This window comes from Mercenaria mercenaria, chromosome 10 (assembly GCF_021730395.1).
Source record: "Mercenaria mercenaria strain notata chromosome 10, MADL_Memer_1, whole genome shotgun sequence".
In the NCBI taxonomy this organism is placed as follows: domain Eukaryota; kingdom Metazoa; phylum Mollusca; class Bivalvia; order Venerida; family Veneridae; genus Mercenaria; species Mercenaria mercenaria.
The window spans coordinates 81,778,971-81,801,221 of record NC_069370.1 but is presented as its reverse complement, the minus strand read 5'-3'; the positions used below and the strand labels follow the sequence as shown (position 1 = coordinate 81,801,221).

Genomic DNA, 22,251 nt, shown 5'->3' with positions numbered 1-22,251 from the left:
AGTTTTATTTCAGAATACAAAACTATGCATGTTGTCCAAATTTGAAGCCTGTACCTTAAAAATGTGAAAGTAGGTCACTAGGTCAATGTAAAGGTCAAAGTTCATTTCGGTACACAAAACTATGCAAGTGGTCCAAATTTGAAGGCTGTAGCTTGAGAAATGTAAAAGTAGGTCACTAGGTCAAAATCAAGGTCAAATTTTATTTCAGAATACAAAACTATATATGTGGTCCAAATTTGAAGCCTGTACCTTAAAAATGTGAAAATAGGTCACTAGGTCAATGTAAAGGTCAAAGTTCATTTCGGTACATAAAACTATGCAAGTGGTCCAAATTTGAAGGCTGTAGCTTGAGAAATGTAAAAGTAGGTCACTAGGTCAAAATCATGGTCAAATTTTATTTCGGAATACAAAACTATGCATGTGGTCCAAATTTGAAGCCTGTACCTTAAAAATGTTAAAGTAGGTCACTAGGTCAATGTAAAGGTCAAAGTTCATTTCGGTACATAAAACTATGCAAGTGGTCCAAATTTGAAAGCTGTAGCTTGAGAAATGTAAAAGTAGGTCACTAGGTCAAAATCAAGGTCAAATTTTATTTCAGAATACAAAACTATACATGTGGTCCAAATTTGAAGCCTGTACCTTAAAAATGTGAAAATAGGTCACTAGGTCAATGTAAAGGTCAAAGTTCATTTCGGTACATAAAACTATGCAAGTGGTCCAAATTTGAAGGCTGTACCTTGAGAAATGTAAAAGTAGGTCACTAGGTCAAAATCATGGTCAAATTTTATTTCGGAATACAAAACTATGCATGTGGTCCAAATTTGAAGCCTGTACCTTAACAAGAGCACCGCCGTGCGGGTGCTGACGCTCATCTGATTTTTTTTGTGTAATAGAAATATTGTCCTACCCATGATTTTCTAAGTCTAAAAAGGGCCATCATTCTTGCAAAAAGCAGGTTAGAGTTATGTTTCTTGATGTTCAGTGTCCACTTATGATGGTGAAAAACTGTTGCAAGTTTAAAAGCAATAGCTTTGATAGTTTATGAGAAAAGTTGACTTAAACATAATACTCAACCAAGAAAATTATTTTCTAAGTCCAAAAAGGGCAATAATTATTGCAAAAAGCAGGATGTAGTTATGTTGCTTGCTGTACAGGGTCAGCTTATGATGGTCAACAAGTGTTGCAAGTTTCAAAGCAATAGCTTTGATAGTTTAAGAGAAAAAGTTGACCTAAACATAAAACTTAACCAAGAAATCTGATATTTTCTAAGTCCAAAAGGGGCCATAAATCTTGCAAAAAGCAGGATGGAGTTATGTTTCTTGCTGTACAGGGTCAACTTATGATGGTGAACAAGTGTTGCAAGTTTTAAAGCAATAGCTTTGATAGTTTAGAATAAAAGCTGACCTAAACATAAAACTTAACCAAGAAAACTGATTTTCTAAGTCCAAAAGGGGCAATAAATCTTGCAAAAAGCAAGATGGAGTTATGTTTCTTGATGTACAGGGTCTGCTTATGATGGTGAACAAGTATTCCAAGTTTCAAAGCAATAGCTTTGATAGTTTAGGAGAAAAGTTGACCTAAACATAAAACTTAACCAAGAAATCTGATATTTTCTAAGTACAAAAGGGGCCATAAATCTTGCAAAAAGCAAGATGGAGTTATGTTTCTTGCTATACAGGGTCAGCTTATGATGGTGAACAAGTATTCCAAGTTTCAAAGCAATAGCTTTGATAGTTTAGGAGAAAAGGTGACCTAAACATAAAACTTAACCAGGCAACGCCGACGCAGACGCCGACGCCGACGCCGACAACCGCTCAAGTGATGACAATAACTCATCATTTTTTTTCAAAAAATCAGATGAGCTAAAAATGTGAAAGTAGGTCACTAGGTCAATGTAAAGGTCAAAGTTCATTTCGGTACATAAAACTATGCAAGTGGTCCAAATTTGAAGGCTGTAGCTTGAGAAATGTAAAAGTAGGTCACTAGGTCAAAATCATGGTCAAATTTTATTTCGGAATACAAAACTATGCATGTGGTCCAAATTTGAAGCCTGTACCTTAAAAATGTGAAAGTAGGTCACTAGGTCAATGTGAAGGTCAAAGTTTTCTTCGGCACACAAAACTATGCATGTGGTCCAAATTTGAAGGCTGTAGCTTGAGAAATGTGAAAGTAGGTCACTAGGGCAAAATCAATGTCAAATTTCATTTTGAAACACGGAACTACGCATATGGTCCAAATTTGACGCCTGTACCTTCAAAAATGTGAAAGTAGGTCAGTAGGTCAAAATCAAGGTCAAAGTTTTTTCCAGTGCACAAAACTATGTATGTGGTCCAAATTTGAAGGCTGTAGCTACAGAAATGTGAAAGTAGGTCACTAGGTCAAAATCAAGGTCAACTCATGCCAAGGTTCATCTTGCCACTCAAAAATATACAAGTGGTCCAAATTTGAAGGCTGTAGCTACAGAAATGTGAAAGTAGGTCACTAGGTCAAAATCAAGGTCAACTCGTGTCAAGGTTCATCTTGCCACTCAAAAATATTCATGTGGTCCAAATTTGAATGTTTTAGTTATTGACAAGAACATTTTAAAAGCTTTTCTCTATATAAGTCTATATGAACCATGTGACCCCCTGGGCGGGGCCATTTTTGACCCTAGGGCGATAATTTGAACAAACTTGGTAGAGAACCACTAGATGATGTTATATTACAAGTATCAAAGCCTTAGGCTTTGTGGTTTGGGCAAGAAGATTTTCAAAGTTTTTCCTTATGTAAGTCTATGTAAAACATATGACCCCCAGGGCGGGGCCATATTTAACCCTAGGGGTATAATATGAACAATCTTAGTTGAAGACCACTAGATGATGTCACATACAAAATATCAAAGCCCTAGGCCCTGTGGTTTTGGACAAGGGGTTATTCAAAGTTTTTCCCTACATATAAGTCATTATAAACTATGTGACCCCCTGGGCGGGGCCATATTTGACCCCAGAGAAATAATTTGAATCATCTTTGTAGAGGACCACTAGATGATGCTTCATACCAAATATCAAAGCCCTAGGCTCTGTGGTTTTGAATAAGAAGGTTTTCAAAGTTTTTCCCTATATAGATCTATGTAAAATATAGAAATAAACAAAGGGCCATAACTCACTCATAAATTGTTGAACCAGTCTGATTTTCAGGGGGACACAACTAGGGTACCAATACATCATTCTGACAAAGTTTGGTCAAAATCCCCCCCAGTAGTTTCTGAAGAGATGCGATAACGAGAAATTGTTAACGGACGGACGGACCACGGACGCAGAGTGATTTTAATAGCCCACCATCTGATGATGGTGGGCTAAAAATGTCATAGACTGTTAACTTAGCAGTTCAGTAAATAAAACAGGAGTTTTCGAGAATTTCAGAAAACAGTGATTTTCTCTGGGTAAAATTCTCATCACTAACTTTTAAAAGTCTTTTGGGTTTTAAACAAGCTTTGTACATGTAATGATTTTCATTCTCCCATACCATACGTCTATCATAGCAGTATTTTTGCCTTAAAGTTGGACACATTCTTCCTTTTAAAAAGAACCGTAACTTTCTTTAGTTCGTATATAGCATATTTGTAGAGTTTTCGCAGGTCAAGATTTAATCTTAATGCATTCTAAGACATTCATTCAGAAATCATGAATTAAAATTTTAATAAACTTCCTAAAACGGATCCATAATTCCAGATAATTCCAGCAGCACTCCTTTAATTTTCAAGGGGCACTGGTGATTTTTCAAGGGAGCTCTGCCTTCTAGGTAGCACCTAAGTTCATATCATTTGATTGATACAGCCAGCAGTTACGTTAAAAGTGGCGTTCATGGATTTAAATAATCAATGCTCCGTTCCTATAGGGCACAACAAAAATGTTGTCATTTTCTTCCTCCGTAATATTTTTTGCTAGTTCGTAAATTCTAGACATTTTAGTGGTTTTTTTTGTGTTTTTTTTTAATATGGTATGAAGTGGTACAAGAAGTAAAGATGCTGACATAGCTTGATTTTGATGAAATTTTGAAATGTTTTCAGCAACATATTGAATTAAAATGCAGAAAATTTACAATTCTTGCATTTTTACCAATATCTAACTTTTATTTTCACCCACTTTATCATTTTTCAGTGACATATAAACATTCTATGCCAAACTGGACCCTTTGTGTCAAATTATGTAGGGAATAACTCAGTTTCCTGAAATAATAACAAAGAATTGTTGAATTTTCTGCTTTATCCTCAAAAAGTACATGAATTTGCTGGGTGTGTGAAACTGCGTACTGTGCGAAACCGGGTACACTGACTCTTAATGTTTCTAGAGCACTGCAGAATATTATTTGTCAGTTTTACCACAGGAGCCTGAAATTCTATCCAAAAATCACGAAAAGTCTGTATATGAAAAAAGACCCCCCTTCTATATAATAAACAAGAGCTGTCCGTAAGACAGCGCGCTCGACTTTTCTCAGTGCTTGACTCTGAATTAGAGCTTTGCCAGTAAAAAAAATTCCAAGTTAAAAAGGGACATAACTCTGTCAAAATTCAAATCAGAGTTATGGGAACTGTGTCTCCTGGTGTAGACTTTGATAGTAAATAACTATTTTAAGTTTCAAGTCAAAAGCTTTAATAGTAACAGAGATATTTGACTTTATCAAAAACTTTAACCAAAAATTCTAAGTTAAAAAGAGGCATAACTCTGTCAAAATTCAAATCAGAGTTATGGGAATTGTGTCTCCTAGTGTAGACTTTGATAGTAAATAACTAGTTTGAGTTTCAAGTCAAAAGTTTTAATAGTAACAGAGATATTTGACTCTATCAAAAATTTTAACAAAAAATTCTAAGTTAAAAAGGGGCATAATTCTGTCAAAATTCAAAACAGAGTTATTGCAATTGTTTTTCCTGGTGTAGACTTTGATGGTAAATAAGTATTTTAAGTTTCAAGTCAATAGCTTTAATAGTAACAGGGATATTTGACTTTATCAAAAACTTTAACCAAAAATTCTAAGTTAAAAAGGGGCATAATTCTGTCTAAATCAAATTAGAGTTATTGGAATTGTTTCTCCTGGTGTAGACTTTGATAGTAAATAACTATTTTAAGTTTCAAGTAAAAAGCTTTGATAGTAACAGAGATATTTGACTTAACCAAAAACTTTAACCAAAAACTCTATGTTAAAAAGGGGCATAATTCTGTCAAAATTCAAATCAGAGTTATGGGGATTGTTTCTCCTGGTGTAGACTTTGATGGTAAATAAGTATTTTAAGTTTCAAGTCAATAGCTTTGATAGTAACAGAGATATTTGACTTTATCAAAAACTTTAACCAAAGGCGACGCCGACACCGGGGCGAGTACAATAGCTCTACTTTTTCTTCGAAAAGTCGAGCTAAAAAATACAGGAATGAAACACATTCACTCCCCACCCACCACAAGAAAACAAGAAAATTTCGAAGTAAGCAGTGCGAGTGTTCTCTGGAAATATACATGAAGGTGTGACGTCACGCAATGGTTTGGACGATGAACAAAATGTTGATGAAATTGTTGATTTCGTGTTAGTTAATACAGTGAAGCGACCAGGAAGCACAGTCACGCATATATTTTAGTTGCCTTTAGATAATTACGCCACCCGAGAACACTTGCACTGCTTACTTTGAAATTCTATTGTTTTCTCGTGGTGGGTGGGGAGTGAATGTGTTTCATTCCTGTAGTTTTTTATTATATAGAAGGGGGGTCTTTTTTCATATTGACCATATCGACATTAAGGATAAATCCTGTTTTCCGGTATTTCCGTAAATAGGGTCAGGGGGGCTGGCGAGATTAACTGATATAAAGACCGTGTACAATATTAGCGATTATTTTTGCCAGAAGATAAGGATTTAGGAAAGTTCTTACTTTCTCACAATGGAAATACTATTCTACGACCTTGGCAACATTTTTTTTGCAAAAATAATCTTTTTACCTTGAAAAATGCGAATAATTTCACACCTTCGGTATTGAGCCACGGAAGCGGCAGTGTAGAATAAAAGATAAAATTTCAAAAATAAAGTAAACTTTGAGGATATTTTTGCTACATCTTAATTACAACAATGTTTAATGATAATCTGCAATACTTTTTTATTCATTTTCTTTGTTTAAAACTTGAAAAAAGGATAAGGCCTAAAAACAAGAGCTGTCTGATGACAGCGCGCTCGACTATTTGAAGAATTGATTGAAGAATGGGGTCAAAATATTTCCACGGATATTTAGACAAAAGAAATAAATAGATTAGACAAACAATGTTCCTGTATTACTTTGATTTCGATAAGTCTTGCACTAAATCGCAATATATGAGCCAATTTCAAAGTCCAAAACGGGCCATAATTCAGTCAAAATAGTTATGTACTCTTGCCTACAGATGGAAATCATAATGATAAACAAGTGTTCGAAGTTTAAAAGCCATATGTCAAATAGTTTTGACAAAACATGGACTTGTATGAAAACAGAACCAATTTCAAAGTCCAAAAAGGACCATAATTCAGCCAAAATAGATGACAGAGTTATGTTCTCTTTCCTACAGATACAGACTATTACAGTCTAACCTGTACTAACGGTCACCTCCGATCAGCGGTCACCTCTGTTCAGCGGCCATTTTATGACGCCCCCGACGGATTTTCCTCTATTTTATCACTTTATTCAGCGGCCACCTGCCGTCCGCGGCCAGCGGCCACCGAAATTGCCTCCCGACCGCCGTATCTGACCCCTTTCAGCGGCCATTTTTCTTCCAAAACCAATTATTTTTACGCAATAATCGCTGAAGATACCAGATTTTGAGAAGCACGTGGTTGCTAAGTTTCGCGGGATTTCACCACAAGAACGACAAAATGACATGAGCTTCTCAATTAAAACTGATAACCAAAGGTGTAATCCCCTTTTGTTATGATCAAATAGCCAGTAATTATCGGTAATTAGCATGTCACCTCCTGTCAATTTTGTTGTTCACAGTCTGACCACGGTTAAAGATATTACTCAATAACTAATTAGTAGCATAATATTTGTGATTTTTTTAATACTTCTGTCATCAAAATACTATTAAATTTATACGAAATTAATTGTGTTTGAAGAAATATATAAACCACTCTATCTTTTACGGAACGTAACGGCAATCTTAGATTTAGCGTAGACAATAAGCGCCGAGAGTAGCTTCCCTTACCAAAATGGCGAAAATTGTAAACAAACTTGTTTTGAAGTTGGAAAATTGTCTGTAACAATTTTTGTAGTAAAAAAAAAAACACGCCGGAGTTTTAGATTGCTAAGAAGACCATTCGTATTGTGAAGGCAAATGCACGTCATTGTATCCTGGTAAAATAATAATGGAAAACCCAAAAAGAAACGGGCCTAAACGCTATAGACTGGTTAGAAGTCTGAAAAATACATATACTGGCTGCACCTCTGGTCAGCAGTCACCTGGCTTTAGCGGCCAAATTGTCTGCTTCCCTTGGCTGGCTGCTTAAGACAGGTTAGACTGTATACTAAACAAGTGATAAAAGTTTCAAAGCCATATGTAAAACACTTTACAAAAAATATGAACTGGTACGAAAAACTTAACCAAGATTTCTAAGTCAAAAGGGGCCATAATTCAGCCAAAATCCTTGATGGAGTTATGTACTCTTGCCTATAACTGGACATGGTGATGGTAAACAGGTGTTGAAAGTTTCAAAGCTTTATCTCAAAAGACTTTGTCAAAATATGAACTGGTACGAAATATTAACCCAGATTTCTAAGTTAAAAAGGGCCATAATTCAGCCAAAATCCTTGATGGAGTTATGTGCTCTTGCCTATAACTGGCCATGATGATGGTTAACAAGTGTTGAAAGTCTCAAAGCTTTATCTCAAAAGACTTTGTCAAAATATGAACTGGTACGAAAAACTTAACCCAGATTTCTAAGTTAAAAAGGGCCATAATTCAGCCAAAATCCTTGATGGAGTTATGCACTCTTGCCTATAACTGGACATGGTGGTGGTTAACAAGTGTTGAAAGTCTCAAAGCTTTATCTCAAAAGACTTTGTCAAAATATGAACTGGTACGAAAAACTTAACCACGATTTAGGGTTAGGGTTAGGGTTACCATGTCCAGTTATAGGCAAGAGTACATAACTCCATCAAGGATTTTGGCTGAATTATGGCCCCTTTTGACTTAGAAATCTTGGTTAAGTTTTTCGTACCAGTTCATATTTTTTGTAAAGTGTTTTACATATGGCTTTGAAACTTTTATCACTTGTTTAGGATACAGTCTAACCTGTCTTAAGCAGCCAGCCAAGGGAAGCAGACAATTTGGCCGCTAAAGCCAGGTGACTGCTGACCAGAGGTGCAGCCATTATATGTATTTTTCAGACTTCTAACCAGTCTATAGCCTTTAGGCCCGTTTCTTTTTGGGTTTTCCATTATTATTTTACCAGGATACAATGACGTGCATTTGCCTTCGCAATACGAATGGTCTTCTTAGCAATCTAAAACTCCGGCGTGTTTTTTTTTTTACTACAAAAATTGTTACAGACAATTTTCCAACTTCAAAACAAGTTTGTTTACAATTTTCGCCATTTTGGTAAGGGAAGCTACTCTCGGCGCTTATTGTCTACGCTAAATCTAAGATTGCCGTTACGTTCCGTAAAAGATAGAGTGGTTTATATATTTCTTCAAACACAATTAATTTCGTATAAATTTAATAGTATTTTGATGACAGAAGTATTAAAAAAATCACAAATATTATGCTACTAATTAGTTATTGAGTAATATCTTTAACCGTGGTCAGACTGTGAACAACAAAATTGACAGGAGGTGACATGCTAATTACCGATAATTACTGGCCATTTGATCATAACAAAAGGGGATTACACCTTTGGTTATCAGTTTTAATTGAGAAGCTCATGTCATTTTGTCGTTCTTGTGGTGAAGTCCCGCGAAACTTAGCAACCACGTGCTTCTCAAAATCTGGTATCTTCAGCGATTATTGCCTAAAAATAATTGGTTTTGGAAGAAAAATGGCCGCTGAAAGGGGTCAGATATGGCGGTCGGGAGGCAATTTCGGTGGCCGCTGGCCGCGGACGGCAGGTGGCCGCTGAATAAAGTGATAAAATAGAGGAAAATCCGTCGGGGGCGTCATAAAATGGCCGCTGAACGGAGGTGACCGCTGATCGGAGGTGACCGTTAGTACAGGTTAGACTGTAATAGTCTGTATCTGTAGGAAAGAGAACATAACTCTGTCATCTATTTTGGCTGAATTATGGTCCTTTTTGGACTTTGAAATTGGTTCTGTTTTCATACAAGTCCATGTTTTGTCAAAACTATTTGACATATGGCTTTTAAACTTCGAACACTTGTTTATCATTATGATTTCCATCTGTAGGCAAGAGTACATAACTATTTTGACTGAATTATGGCCCGTTTTGGACTTTGAAATTGGCTCATATATTGCGATTTAGTGCAAGACTTATCGAAATCAAAGTAATACAGGAACATTGTTTGTCTAATCTATTTATTTCTTTTGTCTAAATATCCGTGGAAATATTTTGACCCCATTCTTCAATCAATTCTTCAAATAGTCGAGCGCGCTGTCATCAGACAGCTCTTGTTTTTAGGCCTTATCCTTTTTTCAAGTTTTAAACAAAGAAAATGAATAAAAAAGTATTGCAGATTATCATTAAACATTGTTGTAATTAAGATGTAGCAAAAATATCCTCAAAGTTTACTTTATTTTTGAAATTTTATCTTTTATTCTACACTGCCGCTTCCGTGGCTCAATACCGAAGGTGTGAAATTATTCGCATTTTTCAAGGTAAAAAGATTATTTTTGCAAAAAAAATGTTGCCAAGGTCGTAGAATAGTATTTCCATTGTGAGAAAGTAAGAACTTTCCTAAATCCTTATCTTCTGGCAAAAATAATCGCTAATATTGTACACGGTCTTTATATCGGTTAATCTCGCCAGCCCCCCTGACCCTATTTACGGAAATACCGGAAAACAGGATTTATCCTTAATGTCGATATGGTCAATATGAAAAAAGACCCCCCTTCTATTTCATTAAATTTCCTAATTAAAATGATAGATTTAGTTTTTATATGCTTTATTTTAGAATCCTAGTCTTATACGTTATGTCTTGTATGTCTTGTGAAAAAAAACAGTGAGAATATCAGGCCCTTCTCCAGCCGCATAAGGCGCCGCGCTACCGCGGCGCTTAAAACACGAAATATAGCTTCCTGCAGCGCTTAAATATCCCGCGGTGCCTCAATTATTAGCGCAGCGTCTTAAATCAGTAAGCGATTTCATCCCCGTGAGATACCTCAGGTAAAATCTATTGGGGTAGTTTATGGAATACACAGTGTAGCTAGCTGTTTACCGTGTACTGATAAGGGTTTAAATACGACACGTGTTGATGAAAGTGTGTTTTCACAAGTATGCGGTTACTTGGAACAGGAGTGATTGGAATAATAATTAGTTAAGGATTATAATTAGCCTATGCAAAGAAATGGGATAACAGTTGGTGGCGGCATGCATGGGTAAGTTAATTGTTATCGAGTAATAATTAGCAGAGAAAGGCAATTGTATTAAAATGACCAGTGATTCTTTGACTGTTTGAAGTTTGAAATCATTGTTCCGGATGAACTGAAAAATTTAGGGCAGGTTACCTCACCATCGTTCCTGGGAAAGACCAGTTCCAAATAAACTGCCTACTTTCTCACGTAAAGAACCGGGCTAGTCGGTAAAAGGGATGAATGAATTCTCTTCTGCTGTATTTCAAGGAAGTCAATATTTCTATATATAGATGCTAAATAAACATTGATTTATTTAGAATCTCTATTTAAGAAATCTACTGAATATATTTACAGCATCATGTATGGTCCAAAGAATTTTAGAAGAAAATATAAAAAAAATTATCATCAACAAAAAAAGTTATGATTCATTTTGTCAAGTCATTGCAAAATGTCATTGTAACTTATGTTTCATTTCAGGCTCTTTCATCACACTTCTACCTTGAAGAAGACTGGGCGGTTTATGAATGGGCACAGGCGAAAGCCACCCTTACCACAGATGAACACTTTGAGCACAATGGAGTGGATTATTGGTAATCTGTCTGAGTCTCACCCAAACCTGTGGGACTGCTTCTACCAACCTCCACAGCTGGTGTGTATACATGTTCTTTCTGAAATTTGCTGCTTGCAGTAAAATACATAGTTAAACTTGAAATAAAGAACCTGCTTGTGTGTGTAAAAAAGCTGCTAACACCCAAAAATATTCAACAGAAATACTGTTGCAATTCATTGTGCAGAAGAACACAAGATAAATGTCAAATCTTAGGAACTTTACAATACAAATCCATCCTTGCTCTGAAAAATAACAAATACTTTTTTTTTTGTACTTTCAGATTGTGAGAGAGGTCTCAGCAGTTGAAAGTGTAACAAGAGCACCGCCTTGCGGGTGCTGACGCTCATCTGATTTTTTTTGTATAATAGAAATATTGTCCTACCCATGATTTTCTAAGTCTAACAAGAGCCATGTTACACATGGCTAATCCCCCCGCCGGGCATATTATAATTGAAGGCTAAAGTTCCTGGCAAGTTAGTGTCGGAAAGTATTAATTTTGGGGAAAGCTTTGAAGAACCGTTTAGTTGTGGTCCGCATCAGGGGCTTTAAAGTTAATCTTAAAAAAAAAAAAAAAAAAATGCAAGTCCACACAAAAATCTTTATCAGGTAGAAACTGGTCAAAATACACCTCAAAATTGGATATAGCATGCATGTTGTACTACAGAAAAGTGGTCTCGATTTTTCCCTACGACTAGTAATGAAAAAGTTACAATAAAAGCTATTTATAGTAACAACAAAGGGAAGTAATTCTAAAGAAGGGAACTGCGCATGACACTTTGTCTCATGATGGTGTATAATTAATTGTGCCAAGTTACATCAAAATCCCTCCATGCATGAAGAAAAAATGCTTCGGACAAAGTCATTCTTGTATCTGACCTTTGGCATCTAAGTGTGACCTTGACCTTAGACCTAGGGACCTGGATCTTGCGCGTGACACTCCGTCTCATGGTGGTGAACATTTGTGCCAAGTTATATCAAAATCCCTCTATGCATGAAGAAGAAATACTCCGGACAAGGTTTTCATTCTTGTATCCTTTGACCTCTAAGTGTGACCTTGACCTTAGACCTAGGACCTGGTTCTTGTGCATGACACTCCGCCTCGTAGTGGTAAACATTTGTGCCAAGATATACCAAAATCCCTCCATGCATGAAGAAGATATGCTCCGGACAAATTGTTTCAAGAAAATATGATAAAGGGGAATAACTCAAAAAATAGGCAAGGTAGAGTTATTGTTCTTGCACACTGCACTTCCTCCCAATGTGTTCTATCAGTGTATGGAGTTTGAAGAAAATCCCTCCAGTACTTTTGGAGTTACGCTCCGGACAAAATGTTTTAAGAAAATATGATAAAGGGGAATAACTCAAAAAATAGGCAAGGTAGGGTTATTGTTCTTGCACACTGCACTTCCTCCCAATGTGTTCTATCAGTGTATGAAGTTTGAAGAAAATCCCTCCAGTACTTTTGGAGTTATGCTCCGGACAATTTTTTTTAAGAAAATATGATAAAGGGGAATAACTCAAAAAATAGGCAAGGCAGAGTTATTGTTCTTGCACACTGCACTTCCTCCCAATGTGTTCTATCAGTGTATGAAGTTTGAAGAAAATCCCTCCAGTACTTTTGGAGTTATGCTCCGGACAAAGATCGTTGCGGACGGACGGACGCACGCACGCACGCACGCACGGAGAGCATTTCTAATATCCCCTTCGCCTTTGGCGGGGGGATAAAAAAGGGCCATCATTCTTGCAAAAAGCAGGATAGAGTTATGTTTCCTGATGTACAATGTCCACTTATGATTGTGAAAAACTGTTGCAAGTTTTAAAGCAATAGCTTTGATAGTTTATGAGAAAAGTTGCCTTAAACATAATACTCAACCAAGAAAATGATTTTCTAAGTCCAAAAGGGGCAATAATTATTGCAAAAAGCAGGATGGAGTTATGTTGCTTGCTGTACAGGGTCAGCTTATGATGGTGAACAAGTGTTGCAAGTTTCAAAGCAATAACTTTGATAGTTTAAGAGAAAAAGTTGACCTAAACATAAAACTTAACCAAGAAATCTGATATTTTCTAAGTTCAAAAGGGGCCATAAATCTTGCAAAAAGCAGGATGGAGTTATGTTTCTTGCTGTACAGGGTCAGCTTATGATGGTGAACAAGTGTTGCAAGTTTTAAAGCAATAGCTTTGATAGTTTAGGATAAAAGCTGACCTAAACATAAAACTTAACCAAGAAAACTGATTTTCTAAGTCCAAAAGGGGCAATAATTCTTGCAAAAAGCAAGATGGAGTTATGTTTCTTGATGTACAGGGTCTGCTTATGATGGTGAACAAGTATTCCAAGTTTCAAAGCAATAGCTTTGATAGTTTAGGAGAAAAGTTGACCTAAACATAAAACTTAACCAAGAAATCTGATATTTTCTAAGTACAAAAGGGGCCATAAATCTTGCAAAAAGCAAGATGGAGTTATGTTTCTTGCTATACAGGGTCAGCTTATGATGGTGAACAAGTCTTCCAAGTTTCAAAGCAATAGCTTTGATAGTTTAGGAGAAAAGCTGACCTAAACATAAAACTTAACCAGGCAACGCCGACGCAGACGCAGACAACCGCTCAAGTGATGACAATAACTCATCATTTTTTTTCAAAAAATTAGATGAGCTAAAAACCACCCACCATTCACCAGTGAGCATGAAAGTGCTTAATGCCTTACTCATGCAGGGCCCTCGTTTGCCGATTTTTGGGGCCGAAATTCGGCCCCGTTCCCCCCTCGAAATAGTATGTTTTTTCCCCCCCAAGTGTAGAAAAATTCCCCCTCGAAAAAAAAAAATCAAGAAAAAAATCGATACCCGATAGTCTTAGGAGCGTCTCGTAACTTAATGGACCTGATAAAGTTTTACTCGGGTTCCATTTGACCCGGGAACCCGGGTCCGGGAGATTTTCAAAAGACGCTCAAAGGACCCGTGCGTCACTCGGGACCCGGAGACATTTTCCTTTGATAATCCTTCCTCTTACCAGTCATTTCCTACAGTAAAACTATGTCCACGATAAACACGTGTATTCAAAATAAACACTGGCGGTCATGCCCTCCTGCCTTTGATCTGCTGCTAAATTCCCGCCCTTTATCCTGTGGACATGCCACGCTGATTTTTCTTTATCAGCAAGTTACGTCACGGCGAGTGAACATAGGTAATGAGAATCAATGAAGTGTTAACATTAATTGATAAAGCGTTGCCCGTATTGAGCCTGCATACTGTCAAAAAAGGCGCCAATTATTATCGTAATTAAGCGACCAGCTGATTACCGAGCATGTGAAAAGTGTCCTGCATCATTTCTTCATGCAAACTTTAAATTAGATCATTGTTTAATGATTGTACCTTAATATCAACGAGAAAATCCACAAATTTAAATGAATTTGGAAAGTACAAAAAAAGATTAGAATGTCCGTTCACGATTCTAATTACACCCGATGACATATGCAATTTTTCCAAAATTCACTACAAAAACTTGACTTTCAATGCAATTTTTAATGAAAAGTAGCATCATTATTTGAGGAACTATCTCTGGTTTACCTTAGTGGACCAAGTTAACTGGCAAAAACAACATTTCAGACGACATTCCAAAAGTGTACCAGTATCCGGATAGTACGTTTTTTGATACATTTTTACAGTGTTTTAGCACTTTTCTGCTAACAAACAAAAAAATTGAAGAAAAACCTCATCAAATTAAAATGAATTTTGATAAAAATTTATTTACAATATGAGATTATATGACCTGAAACAGAAATTGTTATTATGCTGTAACATGTTCTTGGTTGTAGTAGCTATTAATTACCTAGTATTATTTTATAAGAAAATATAGTCAATTGTATCGATGTGTTGGGGCAGGACTCTTGTATTTTGAAAAATGACCCTTCAAAATTTGGACCCAAGGGTCCCGGGACTCTTGGGTTTTCAGGTCTAGTGGAACCCCTGGTTTTACTGATCCGTATAATACGCGTGTTTTTCAGTTCCCTGGATGCGTGTATGCAAAGTTACTTCCCTTTGAAAAAAAATGTCGCATAATGCACATCATACTGTAAAAAGATCATGGATGCAACAGGGGCGAAATGCGCAAAAATAGATTTGCTTTTAAAGCAGCATGCTCTCAAAAAAAAAAAAAAAAAATACTGTCACGGACACTGCTGTTTCATCAGGGTCAGACATGCACAATCAGGTAGATACGATGAAGGGAAGCCCTGCTCCGGCTGCTGCTGAGACAATGTCCGTGGATACTGCTAGTGCTACCGATAATGACGACATGTGAACCTCGATTGGATGTCACATAACTGATTTAATAAAAGAAAATAAAAGTTGCCTGTTTTCAATAGATTATGTTCTGTACAATACTTCAGATATATTCACATTAGTTTGATATCTGTAATACTCAACTGACCTTAATTTAAGGGGTTATGATCAGATGTCATATCTCCAGAATGAATTCCCCCCTCCCTTGAAAACGACGCGAAATTCCCCCCTCCAAGGGCCCCGGCCCCAATCCCCCAAAATGTAGAGAGGGCCCTGTCATGGTGTCCATGCAGGGACAAAAAATGAATGACTTTAATTTCAGTGGTGCAGTAAAGGAATGGCACAGTGCCAAAGACAGACACTTATATGAAAAAAAAATGCCTATGTGCAGCGATTTTTTTCCTTCTTTAATAGGGTCCGTTTTACGGACCCTTTCCCAATTGAAAATAATGACCATTTTTCCCAATTTCAGACCAAATTATTCCCAAAAATGACCTACAAACATTTTTGAAACGGCTGCTGTCCCGACATCGTGAAATTCGCCGATTATAGAAAATATGTTCCGAATTTTAATCGAGTGTTTCCTAATTTTGACCAAAGGGCAAATACCCGATTAAAATTCAGAACATGTTCTCTGTCATCACAAGCGCGAATTTAATCAATCGCACCATGTATTGTTTTCGGTAATCGGTTTCCACGATCTTTTTCTGTAGAACCAGTGACAAACTGTGCGAACAATGAGTCACAACAGCAAATATAATGTTCAAAGGCTAACAAAATCCAAGCTTGCTGGCTGCAAAACCTTGTGGAGTTCAGATTCTCACGGGCATCTTCACAGCCTGTTCTGACTGAGGAAACATCCGTTGAATCGTCGACACCGGTGTCTTTTTCATGTCAGAGTCAGGAGAACTCTTGTGTAACTCTGGTTGAATTTGTGCCAGAGTGTGTGCCTTTAGAACAACCTTTGTTATCTCAGAGTCAGGCCACTGTATCATGTTGTGATGGTCAGAACACTAGCTCTAGTGTAACTCAATTAGATCCAGGAAAGGGGTTATTCTAATTTTGTATGTTACACAAAATTCCCAATTAGGATGAAAACGACGCTATTTTTCCCAAATCGTCCGGACGCGGACGCTTTCCCAAAATGGCAAAAAAAATCGCTGATGTGTTGTTAGTGTTAGTACAAAAGAAGTGGAAGGACATGTGTTGTTCGAAAATACTTATAAAATAAGTGGACATCTGTGTAGTGTATATGATATATTGATGGTTATATGACTATGTGAAAATGTAGAAGTAATGAAATACATGTTGTTGTGTTTTTTTTGCATATGGTATACTTAAAAAAGCACCATTTGGGTTTGATTTTTTTTTTAAATCAAACACGGGAGGGGAAACCCCTCCCGCACCCACCCCTTATCCCGCCACGCAAACTTTACCCCAGCGCCTTAACAAATTTCTGGGGAAGGGCCTGAATATGGTAACATTCTTGAACTTGGACAGCGTTGGTCGAGATATAACAAGAATTTTTTTTTAAAAATCGTAAACATGTCTCATTGTAAGTGAAATATAAAGGCAACTATACACCTTATGCCAAAACAGACACCAGAAATGTATTCTACAGGAAAAATACCATAAGTATGCCAAATTTCAGCTACTTATCATTTAAAATGAGTGGAAGACCAAACATTAATGTAAACATAAGAGTTTTAATGGTCCGCGACTGCGAATCGGTTCCTTATTATTTATATAGAGGAAAAATTCCAGAAAAAATGACATTTTAAGAAATTTCAAATCTTGATAACTTTTTTATTTTTTAAGATATTTCAAAAATTTAAAAAGTTCTTTGTTTGATTATTTAAGCAGATAAGCAGAATATGAATATGTTATTAAAACACTGGTCAAGCTACTTTGAAAAATCAGCTGTGGTTGCTAATCTCAAGTCACATCTAGCACAATTTGTTAACTATTGCCAGGACTTCAACCCCTATTACCTTTTATATTAAAAAAGCAGAAAAAAACCACTGAAATTTCTGACCCCTACTAAAAAAAAAAAAAAAAAGAAAAAAAAAATTCCTACCTACCGACCCACCTTTTTTCATCATGTTACAGGAAACAGACATATATTTTTTTAGGCCTAATCTAAACACTACCTCCATGTAGCGTAATGACCGATACCCTCCTCACCGTAAAACCGGGAACGGGCATTTAATGGTGGTTAATACCGGAAAACAGGATTTTATCCATAATGTTGATATGGATAAATCAGACTTCGTGATTTTTGGATAGAAATTATTTCAGGCTCCTGTGATTTTATGCTGACCATTGGTCCGACCGTGCTCTTTTCAAAAAGGAGAGCTCTGGACCTGTTAGGTACTTATCATTTTTAAGCACTCAATTAAAAAATATCACTTGTTAAAATCAATAGTTTGAAATAAATTGTAATCAATACCAAAATAGAAATGATTTTTACAGAATCCTACGCTCCTGAAAGTACAAAATAGAAAGTACAATATAAACTTACTATGTACAATACATTCAGTGTAATTAGCGCATTCTTGGAACAACCAAACCCCCCACAAACCATTGTTTTAGTGTTTCACAAAACTGCCTATGACGCAAATAAACATAAATTTTATTCGGCTGCTACACAATGGCCGAAATCCACACGTCAAACGGTGAGTCAGTTTAAATTACACTTCCGTTGAGACTATTTAAAGTCCGTACTGTACTGAAACTGTACGGTAATTCAAAATAACAATAATTATGCAGGTCGCCCAACAAAACAAAAATGAAAATTTTGCAGTTTCTGTTTGAGCCTGATCGTGGACGGTGGTGGAAATGCATGGCACCGTCTACGCCATTTAGCACCAGAATACAACATGTTCTTTAATATGTTACAAGTAATAAAATAGAATATAGGGTCATCTGCAGATGTGTTCATACACCGGTGTACATAGAACCTTCAATGATACACTATGGTGCAATTTCGTATATGTTCTTACCATCCGATGTGGTAGCAGTAATCAAGGCACTGTTCTTATAGACCTCCATGTCTTACTCGACAGTCAGAATCCTCTGGAAAAAGGTAGAAACATTAATCATGTCAACGAAGTCATTTTTTTTCAAGTACCTTCTTTGAGCAGAACAACATCTCTGTACCTCTTAAAACTCTATGAACTACATTATAAAAGAAATGCATAGATCCAATTGACACCTTTGTACATTCAAATATTTCATCAACCCACTACAACCAATCCTGATGAAAACGAAGCAATCGAAGACTGCTGGAAATCTCGCACATCAGAGATGCAAACAGACTGGAAAATATTTAAGAATGTTTAGAGAGACAAAATCGACCTGCTTTTTGTTGGATTTAACGTCGCACCGACACAATTATAGGTCATATGGCGACTTACAAGCTTTGATGGTGGAGGAAGACCCCAGGTGCCCTTCCGTTCATTATTTCATCACGGGTGCATGGGCAAACAAGAAACTCTACAACTACATAAAACATTGAATGTCTTATCATTGAACAAAGTTAAAATAACATCTTCGGACACCAAAGACAAAGAATTTAGAGATCTTAAACAGTTAGTTTTCGTCTACATTCATCAAAGAAGACTGCAACAACCATTTTCAATCCCGTCTCAAGCTGTGATTTTTCTTCTTTCTATAAAAACGGCGTGGAAAAAAATCTGGAGTTTGGACCTGCGCGAGATAAGTGGATCAGAAAAATATAAAGTATACAACCACATTTGACATTGCCTTCAGTCTATTGCAAGGTCACGAACCATATTGTCTACAGCCACTTTATAAAGCTTCTGCAACTTAACAACATTCTCCGTGACCAACAACACCCCGTAGGAAAAGAACTTTCCCGCGGGACCTAGTTAATCAACACTTTCCATGACATTGCAGTCGGTTAACCGTTTGAACATGCAGCTCTTTGGATTTGACAAAATCTTCGACGAAGTACCTCACTACCTGTCAGAATGGTATTAGAGACCATACTCTTGACCGGATAGAGAACTATATTAAGAAACATTGCTTAAACGCTTGGAAAAGGACTTCGGGATCATTGGCAAACCACTACAGTGGATGACTTCTTATCTGAATGACCGCTACCAAACAGTCTCAGTAAATGGCGAACTATCTACTCCAGTCCATATGAAATACAGTGTACCACAAGGAACTGTCCTAGGACCGAAAAACTACATCATGTACACAAAACTCGTTGGTTCAATCAGCAGAAGCCATGGACTGAATCATCACTTTTATGCCGGTGACTCACAAGTTCACAACTATACTTATCTTTTAAGCCAAAAATATTTCCCACCAACACGAAGCCCTATCTCGGATTGAAATCTGTCTCAACGACATAGTCTCTTGGATGCATCAGTACATGCTGAAGCTCAATACTGACAAAACTGAGGTCATTTTGTTTCACACAAATCACACACAAATACCCGAAGATATCTGCGTGAAAGTAGGACCCTCTCAGATTAAACCATCAATTTGTGTGAAGAATCTCGGTGCTAGAATGGATTCAAACATGGTCATGACACAGCATGTTAACACTCTCTGTAGAGCAAGTTACGCACAACTTCGGCAAATTGGCCACATCAGGCAGTACATCACAGCTGATGCTACCAAGTCTCTTGTGAACTCTCTGGTTACATCGAAAGCAGACTACTGTAACTCGCTGCTGTATGGGATTTCCAAAGACTCACTGCAAAAACTTCAGTGTGTACAAAACACAGCGGCCCGCATCATAACCAGGACTCCAAGATACGAACACATCACGCCGGTCTTGAAGGAGTTGCATTGGCTTCCGGTTCTGCACCACATTGAGTTCAAAATCTTACATACAGAGCCATGCACAATGAATCTCCTAAGTACATTGTCGATATGCTGGACATGTACAAGCCTCGTAGAGACTTAAGGTCGGCAAATGGCCTGGTGTCTTTAGTTGTACCGAGGAGTCAAACAGTAAAGTATGGTGACAGAGGTTTCAAGCATGCAGCTCCAAAGCTTTGGAATGCCCTCCCAGCAAGCATCAGAGATTGAAGCTCACTGTCCGCATTAAAAAAAATCTTTGAAAACGCATCTCTTTCACATATGTTATAAATAAATAACAAAATCCGAAATACTGTTGAAAATGGCGTTAAACCAAATCACATTCACATATATTATACATAAATAACAAAATCTGAAATACTGTTGAAAATGGCGTTAAACCAAAACCCATGAAAGGTTTGTTTCGTGTTTCGTGTTTAAAAAGGGATTGGTCTCGTAATGTAATTTAACGTTGAACACAATTTATGGAAGATCTTGTTTAATTACTATTCATTTTAAACTTTTACCAATATATTTCATGTATGTATGAGTTTGTAAACGCTGCCAACTGGGTAATTTCGTATGAATACACACCAACGTACTGGGGATACGCCTCGAACCGGGGAATTCCCCAGTTCATGTTATTCCTGACCTTCAAATTAGTCATATCTCGAAATTTGAGCTGATTCTGAGCGATAGAAATTTATTCCCCGGTACGCCGGTTCTGGTCATACACATATCTTACACACAATCAGAATTTTACAACGGTGTGTATCTTTCGCTATTTACTGCAGTTCCCCAGTTTACCTGTATACAACTCGTAGTACATACACACAAAGGTTTAAATTATTTTCACTAATTTAACATAATAATTTCGTCATTATAAGCTTATGAGTGAAAAGATTATGTTGATTAATTCATCAATTATCAATTAAATATCTTTTTACGTTCACAAGACAGTATTATATATTTATGTTACCGCATATCTTTTCCGGCTTATTGTGTTATGCGCTTTTATTTCTAAGTTAATGACTTGATTTGACAATACTTATGTTAAACTGAGAATATTATGATACACAGGAACACTACTCAAAATATACATTCTATATATATTCATCGCATTTAACAAACTTTCAACTTCAGGCGCGGTGCTGAAATATACTAATTCCTTTTGAATTACCGTGCTGCATTTGAAAAAATAAATGTAGTATTACCTCCAATGATGTTCAGCTCATAATGCAATTACCTATGTAAATTCAGCAGTAATTAATACAGCAAAGCCGGAGAATTTTAATACAGTTTCGTTATTTGTAAAAAAAGAACAACAACATTTGTACATTAACTTATTGATATTATTTACTACACATCAAAGAAATGCACCTGAGGATCTGTCTCCAGTACGTTTAAAATACTGATTAAGGACACGTGAAAATAATAAAACCTATATCATACAGTAGCTAACTCATGCAATTATCTTAACACAGGATTTTCATGCTATTTTCGCGCTGATTTTGTTCAGCAATCGCAATGTGTTGAAATCTATGATGTAAAAATGTCCCAAAAGTAAAAATGATACTAATACCTCTCAAACACATGTGCTGCATTTGAAAAAGCATTTGTTATGTCATTACCTTCTACGATGTTTATACATGTATAAGCAGCTGTCAACTTGTTACGCAATTATCTACGTATGCTGAAGAGTAGTTAATACTACAAAGCCTAAATAGTTTAATACAGTTTTATTTTATTAAGTATTTGTCAAGTTTAGAGACCACATTAATCATAACATTTGTACATTATCTGATTGATTTTATCTACTACACATCAAAGAAAATGACACAAGGATCTGACTCCAATACATTCTTAAAACTGTTTAAACACTTGGAAATTCTAAAGCCTAGATCATAGCTAACTCGTGCATTTACCTTAACACGGGAATTTCATGCTATTTTTGCGCGAACGCCAAGTCTAGAAATTCAAGATAGAAAAATGTTTCAACAAAGCATAGGCTATAAAGTGTGT

At 36.5% G+C, this 22,251-nt stretch overlaps 1 protein-coding gene across 2 annotated transcripts in view; it reads right to left on the bottom strand.

The window, feature by feature from the left end:
* LOC123561046 (tetraspanin-13-like) overlaps window positions 1-18,080 on the bottom strand; it is a 53,981-nt gene extending 35,901 nt beyond the window's left edge. For both annotated transcript variants that reach the window (XM_045353198.2, XM_045353199.2), the window contains exon 1: window positions 17,915-18,080. In XM_045353198.2, coding sequence (XP_045209133.2) covers window positions 17,915-17,977 — 63 coding nt within the window. In that variant the 5' untranslated portion in view covers window positions 17,978-18,080. The remainder of the gene's footprint in view (window positions 1-17,914) is intronic.
* Between the last annotated feature and the right edge of the window lie 4,171 nt (window positions 18,081-22,251).